Raw genomic sequence first — 7,797 nt, forward strand, 5'->3', positions numbered from 1 at the left:
AACCCTGTGTCCAGTTGCAGGTTTAGCTCCTGTCCTTAGACTGACACAACAAAATTGCTCTGGAGGTAGGGAGAGGTCAGAGCCTGCTACCCATGTAAGGGCAGCTGATCTCCAACTGACCTGGAACAATCCTGCTGGGCAGAAGGAGCAAGACATCACAGCAGCTCCGCTGCTCAGAAGCATCACAAGCTCTACACATCTTTTTGGTGGTTTGCAAAGTACAGACCACTGGAGATGGGTGTGAGAACAAAAATCATAGATGACTGGGGTCTGTAATACCAATGGAAGAAAGGTGCTTTACTTATTCCATGACACCCTATGCTATTGAAAATAAGAAGTGCAGATCTGAAATGAATTGCTCTGTGCCGTATCAAAAATGAGAATCCCTTGATTTTTATCTACATCATTTCAATTTCTCTGGAAAAGCAGAAAACTTAGTAAGCAAAAACTTACTCAGGCTGCTATATCTAAATAACTCCTTCTACAGTGGAGCCATGGTCTCTAAACTAGTAATGATAATAAGCCTGAAGAACTGCTATCACATTTAAGCAAACTATTTTTATGCATTTTATGGAGTAATGGAGAATTATCAAAATTCTAAACTATTTTCATAAGTGCTGAAAAAGGCATCCATTAAAAATGTGCTAATTCAGCCATTCAGCCAAAAATAGGAGAGAAGCTACAGCCCAGCACCTGCAGGCCGTAAGGAGAGAGTGGGTGGGAGAGGGAGAAGCAGCCTCTCCAAGAGATGAGAGCTGCTCCAAGTTAAGGTAGGAGTTATGTGGGAACCAGTGCAGACACATGTGGCACTTCTTCCTCCTACACACCCCATACCCAGGTTTTAGCAGGTTCCTGTAACCCTTTTCCAGTGCCACAGATAATTTATGTAGCAAAAGGAAACAAAAGCTGAGATTGTACCCCAAAACGTGTAGTTTGGCCAAACCACACCGACGGGGAATAGTAACTTGGACATAAACCCATGCTGAAGTGGAAAGCTATGTACCCATATTAGGCTGAAGACAGACCAAGGCCATTAAGGCTTTTATGACTGATGTGATAGGTACATCACAATGCAGGTGTTACCACATATTCTCAATGCCATGGATGACATAAATTCAGAAAAATCTTTTAACAACCTTCAAGGTATGTATATGGGTCTAAGGCATGTATGCTCAACAGACCTGGGCATTACCACCATCAGCTCTCCCCCTACATGGGGAGAAAGTGTCACGTAAGGGCATGACATGTTCAGCTGTGATCAATCATGACCGACATTCCTTCTAAATGAGAGTCTCTCACTTCAATCATCACTTTCCAGTTACATTACTCACATTTCAGCAAGTCCTGAAAATGGTTTCAGAAAAAATAGCAGAAAGCATGCAATCAAAAAAGTCAGGGATATGTGAAAACTGCTTTATCGTGGTGGTAACACCTGGGTGCCTGGGAACACAGAGGGTAAACATGGGAGGTGGGGGTACCAGGCAGGTATATCCAAAAGGACTGCATGCCATGCCACAGGCTAAAGGGCAGCAAGTGGCACAGCATCTGATTTCATTGCTACAGGATACTGAAAATATTGTAATGTGTGTATTAATAATTAATTTGGCACAGTAAAAGCAATTTTACTGTAAAACAGATGTGCGACTATTACTGGAGCCTGCAGGGAAACAAAGATAAACGTCCTTCCCCAGATCTCACATCATTCAATAACCGGCTCGGGAACACAATCCAAGACTGCTGACACCTTTTTCTGCTGCTGCCACCAGATCACATTACCACAGGCAGAGAGTCCTCTGAGCATTAGAGGTCATCTTCTGTAGGAAGCAGGAAAATGGAGAGTCTGTTAGATGGAAAGAGAGAAGAGAAGCAGGGCTGGGACAGCCAGCTCCGGCAAAGCTCCCCTGAAAAGGCAAGCTGGCTTTTCTCCAGAAACAGATAGGGATGAGCACTAAGGACACAAGACTTATTGAAGGTAAAAGTAAACTCTGAAACAAGAACTGACGATAAGCCATTTTAAAATGTTCATGAATAAATTTACACTGGAAATGAGAGGGAACCTCACTTACATCCTTACTTGGAAGTGGGAGGATAAAGGCGAGGGAGGAGGGGAGAAAGACGAAAAAATCCGTTCCTTCCATACTTCAAAGACAAAACTTGGTATTAAAAAAAAAAAAAACCTAGGAAATGGCTCCAGCACAGCAAGTAACTGCTCTACATTAACCAGGCAACATTCTTCTATGGTGCTGTGCTACTGAAGAATTGTTATCAAAATGCACAGATGTCCTTCACTTTGTACTTGTCTTTCCTTTATTCTTTTATTTATTGTTCCTTCCTTCTTTTTCTCACATCCATTACAAGTGCCAGGAGGTTCAAAGCCCCAGCAGGTTTGCTGCCATTTGGTCCTGTCTCACATGTGGCATTTGTACGTAGACTAACACAGTACTCTGAACAGCCACAGGATTGAAAAACTGGCAGCTCTCCAGAAACTTTAAAAGAAATGGCTGTCAAGTTAGTCCATGCCCAAATTCCACACTGTACAATTTGCTTGTGAATAGTGTTTTAATTTACCTCTGATTTGTGATAGCATCATTATCACATGGATTTAGTGTGCTAGTCACTACGCTGATGCAAGCTAAAAAACCATCTCCCTTCCAGAGAAATCAAGGCATAACTGGGGATACACCAATATTTACATCAGGCAAGACTGCAAAGAGCAATATGCTGAAGACTTAGTTGCAACCAGTAGACCAGCAGTGAAGAAACTGGGAGTTGCTGGACAAAATAACAGTGGTCCTGGATGGTCAGTAGCAACTAGAACAATTAAATGCAAAGCTCATTTTTCAGAACTCAGAAGGGTTTTCAAAGGCAGCAGGTTTAAAATGCCAGTGGAGTGCCATATTAACTGCACAATACTGTTATTTTTAACCATCCTTGGCTCCATCCTCCCACATTCACTTTCCTCCTGAGCTTTCTATGTCCTTAGTTTCCTCACTGCTTTAGCCCAATAGTCTCCCAAGCTGTTCCTTCCTCAGATGAAGTGCTCACCCTTTGCTCTTCTCCCTCCTGCTGGTGCCTCTCCCAGCACACTCTCTCCACAGAGCTCATTAGTGCCTCTGCTTCCAGAAACACATCTTTGCAGGTGACTGCTAAATCCTTATCTTGAGTTGTGTCCTGGTTATCAGGCAGGTGCAATTGATAAGGAGGATGACTGGAGCTGGGCTGAGGACCCACAGTGCAGCAGAGGAGATAATACGGGGTTAATTCTGGCATGTGAGAAAGAGGAGGGTGGTACAGGAAGGTCAAGTCAGCTGCAGTGTCCGTATCTTCAGGGCAGAGCTGCTGCACCTGCAGTGCATTTTGAGACTTAAACCCATCAAGAATGAAAACAGCCTATATTTATATTAGGTATGGTCAGACAGCTCCTTCCTGACAGGATGCTCCCTGTCTCCCGTCTTGTAGCACCCCACTTGTTACTCAGTCAATTTCCAGTTACGCCAGAGGACCCAAAGAGGACTTCTCCCTTTCTGTCAACATGGAAGCAGCTTCCCTTCCCTACCCTACCCTTCCTTCACTGATATTTGCCCAATGGTTCACTTCAGTCCTTTTGATTTTTCCCTTTCCTTCTCATTCCTTGATTTTACCTGGCTTTGTGACAGAGAAGTGAGGAGACTCTTACCAAATGCTTACCCTGGCCTCCCTTCACACTAGGTTTTATCTTTAAGTGCTGAGCTCCAGAGCGGTACCTTCCTTTCTGCCCTTCCCCTACCTCATTTGAGGAATTTCTTCAGAAAAAATGTCACAGGCTTTTCTGTGCAAGCTTTCTAGGGTAACTCATGTCCTCTTTGTAACTCCCAGTAACCCTCCTGGAGTGGCTCTGTTCTCCTACCCTTTCTTCCATTGCCTCCTGCACACACTACCTATTGTGTTGCCACTTCTGTGGATTTTTTCATTCCTACCTTTCAGTCTTCTTCCGTGCAGTATTTTCTGCTTGACAAATATGAGTCTACTTCATACAATCTCTCTCCCCACAAGAGAGAGAGTCACACAGGTTATACAAACAGGTTATAAGGAAAGATCTGATGTACCCAAAAGCATGTCCATCTTTCCTGACTCTGTCCAATATAGGCACTGCCTCTGACAAACTTTGCCCATCCTTGATCATTGTGGCTAAAAGCCCACAGTTTCTCCCTCAGCACACACCACCTGCAGTGATTACCTGGGGGATGGTCCTCTACCTCCAGCTGATGGATTTCAACTCTTGAGGTGACACATCTGGTGTCAGAGATGTGTTCTCTGCAAATGGAAACTGTCTCTTCCATGATCCTTGGGTAAAGGCTATTTTTTATAAAATAACACACAAAAGCTTACTGCATTGGACCACCTATGTACTTTCACCAAATTCAGGAAAAAACCCTGACCCTGTTTTATAAGAAATTTTAAGTCTGGTTTGAAAGGTAAAGAATTCCTACTCCAAGAGGGTCGATGAAATAATATGACAAGGGTGGTGATTAAGTCTCACCACAAAGGAAAATGTTGAGTTGATGTAGGTGGCATATAAAACCCCCCACTCTCTTTATGAGTCAGGTAAGCTGCCAGAAAGCGGAGGTGAAATCCGTGGGATGGAGCTGTTTTCATTCCAGCCAGTTAGTAGTATGCTCTTTGAACAAGAAAAAAAGTAGTTAAATAATAAATGATATTTTTCAAAACTAAGACTCTAAATAGCAAAATCTAACAATTTCCCTTGATCCCCAATGACGGTGTTTGTAGTCAGTGATAGCCAAGGGGAAAAACTACTAAACAACTCTTCCCCCCAGCCTTGAGGGTGGATTATGCATCTATTCTTCCATCTCCCACCCAATGCATATGATCCTGCAGTCACAGCTCTCTCCTCTCCCTCTGGCTCCAGAAAAAAGGGAAGCTGACAAGCTGAGATCCCAGTCTCACCCCACACAGAACCCTTTTCAGAGGAAGAGCTTAGCTCTGACGAGCAGAAAGCATTTCTTTCCCAATAGCTGCACAAAAGTGGCTTAACAAGTGCATAAAACAAAACAATTGGGGGAAGAAAAATGTTTTGTGAGGTCTTATTTTGGGTCAGTTCAGCATCCAAGAGATAACTCAAAGATATGGCAGTGTCCCTCATTTAGAATTATAGTATTTTCATTACAAAACTCCTGAAATTGAGAAACGTAAAAAGAATGTCATTATGTCCTTGAGTTCAAGGGGCTTAAAGGCCCCCTCTGGTACTGTCAGTGGGAACACAACATCTGCTCTGTTCACAGTGCAGCCTGAGAAGGATGCTTTCTTAAATACACTTCTGAATTTAGGAACATTTCCCCCATATTTAATCCTTCAGTCTACCCAATACATATGTTTGAGGAAGAGCAGGAGCAGTGTATTTCAGGTGCTGAGAAAGGGATGAAATGGGATCAGACTATCAACATGAGTAATTTCTTTGTTTCAGCTGGAGAGCTGAAGATGTGGAGATAGATGTATACACATATATATGTAATATTTAAATAAAATATATGTAAACATAAAGGAGGAAAAGGACAGTGACCAAACGAACAGCTTGGAGAAAAAATGTCAAGAGGAAGGTAGAGTAAGGCAGTGGACAGAAGTAAGATGTCAGAAAGGAGAGAGCAGGAGCAGGTATAAGAAGAATGACACAGAGGGGGGAAAAAAAGAGATGTAAGAAGAAGATATACGAAAGGGAACAAAAATGAGAGAAAAGACATGAGTGGACAAAAAACAAAGAAGGCAGGTAAAGTAATGAGCACAATGTTTGGTATGGCAGAAATACTGAAGCATAAATAAGACACAGAAAAGAGAGACTCATAAGAAGGTCATAAGAAGAAAAAAAGACAGTGCACAGCAGAGAATATGTGAAATAAGCAGTGGAAAAAAAAATCACCTGCCAGTACAGCACTTTTCAAAGTCACGGATGAGAGGTGCTGCTGTCCCAACAAGGGACAGAGCCAAACCCTAGGAAGTGACAGGCTAATTCCAAGGAGAACAAAGGATGACGCTGGGAGAAGATAACGATAGCCTTGTACTAGGTTGCTGCCTTTTGTCTGAAACAGAAATCACAAAGGTCATTAAAATTGCTGCTTAAATCTTATATCTGGTACTTGAAAAAAACCTCTTTGCCAATACAATCATTCTTCCTTCTGTCTCAACATTGGACTAAATTAATTACTGTACACTCCACAGTTGTACCTCCCTGCTGGGGAAGAAAACCCCAGACACCATTCTGCTTAAAGCAGACCTTCCTCTCTGGCTCCCTTTGCCTATAAAAGGCTTCTGTAGAAATCTTTCAGTAGACAAAGGTAAATTTCCTGCAGCTCCAAAATCACCATGATGGATTTGGCTATCATTAGTAAAATGAGGAAAGAAAGAGGAAGGAAACAGGAGTAAGCGCTCAGGAAAAAAGCTTTTTTTTGTTATTATAATTTGGAAATTTAACCAGTATAGAGGGAAAGAAATTGCTGCCTGCAAATAATCTGTCACTCCTTTGCACATCAAATAATAGGAACAAGAGGGAGTGTGTGGGAAGTACATTCATATTATCAAATTCTTTCTGATATTAACATGTTAATGTAATGAAAACAAAATCAGGAAAATAACATATTGTAACACAAATACTATGGAGGCTATAGAGCAAAAACCCCAGGAAGATCAGTGCTCCCAGTGTAGCTCCAATCTGAGAAACCAGAGCTTCATTAGTAGTAACAGGAGCAACATATGGAGATGAATGAAACCATGTTTGTAAATGTGATATGCAATTGCACACTCTCTCTTGGCTTTCCTTTTTCACAATCTGACTCAGCCTCCACACTCCCCCATCTTTTGATTCATAAATTCTTGACATCAAAAAATAAAGAGTTACAAAGCCATCATGCAAAGGGCATGAGATGACGTGAAATACAAGGATGCTGGTGAGGACACAACGTGCCATCAATCACCACCCTGCAAATGGACAAATCTGCTGGAGATAAGCAGTGGAGACAGGGCCACCCTCTCCAGGGGCTCGCTGGAGGACGCCGCCCAGCAAACCACAGCTCATCTCCATTGCGCTAGAGGCGTACGCTGAGGTGGACAAATCTATTACAAAATCGTATAATATTGCTTACGCTGCACAGCAGCCACTTGTTTAGGCAGCCCCTGCATCACCAAACCCGTGAGACTGGAGGTGAGAGGAATGAGAAATAAAAGGGTTTCTTATGGCATATACTCCCTGTATTTCTTAAGCTATGAAAAAAAGATCAGGGTTAATGACAAGCAACACAAAACACAATAAACAGTGCATGAAGACGGTTTACAGCCCTATACACTTACTAAATAATTAACAACCTCACAGAGTGTTGACACAGTGGGGGTCTGTATACAGGATAATCCCTTCCTTCCCTGAGGGCCTGGGCTCCTCAGCATGTGTGCTGTCAGGCTGCAGACGGCCAGCCCAGCCCGTGGGCACCGCTGCCCCACTGCAGGCAGTGCCAGGCTGCGGCCCCCAGCCCTGCCCCTGCCCAGGCTTGGCCTTCAGCCCCCAGTTAACAGGAGCGCACTGAACTCCGGCAATACGATTCCTACGATCGCAGCAAAGCACTGGCAAGGCTGACACCGTTTCGGTGCATTCGCCAAGCCCGGAGAAAGACGAAGCCCCGACCCTGCGGGGCTCAGGGTCCGGCACGATGCAGGGCAGGGCTGCCCGCACACCGCATCGCGGTACAGAGGTGCGGCAGCTCGCATGCTCGGGCAGCGCAGCCCCGCTGCGGACACTGCGGCGTGCGGTGCCCACCG

General features: G+C 43.8%; 1 protein-coding gene across 3 annotated transcripts in view; it reads right to left on the minus strand.

Moving 5' to 3' along the window:
* Positions 1–7,785, minus strand: part of LOC103623436 (histone H2B 5) — a 19,212-nt gene extending 11,427 nt beyond the window's left edge. The window contains exons 1-2 of one of the 3 annotated variants that reach the window (XM_017745944.1): positions 7,351–7,785; positions 5,912–6,071 (exon numbers count right to left, since the gene is read on the minus strand). In XM_017745944.1, the coding sequence (XP_017601433.1) occupies positions 5,912–6,071; positions 7,351–7,428 (238 nt within the window). In that variant the 5' untranslated portion in view covers positions 7,429–7,785. Of the gene's footprint in view, positions 1–5,911; positions 6,072–7,335 lie in introns of all 3 variants that reach the window. The other 2 variants (XM_017745942.1, XM_017745943.1) reach the window with 2 other exon arrangements.
* Positions 7,786–7,797: the final 12 nt, after the last annotated feature.

Source organism: Corvus brachyrhynchos, unplaced genomic scaffold (genome assembly GCF_000691975.1).
Source record: "Corvus brachyrhynchos isolate BGI_N302 unplaced genomic scaffold, ASM69197v1 scaffold239, whole genome shotgun sequence".
Lineage (NCBI taxonomy): Eukaryota > Metazoa > Chordata > Aves > Passeriformes > Corvidae > Corvus > Corvus brachyrhynchos.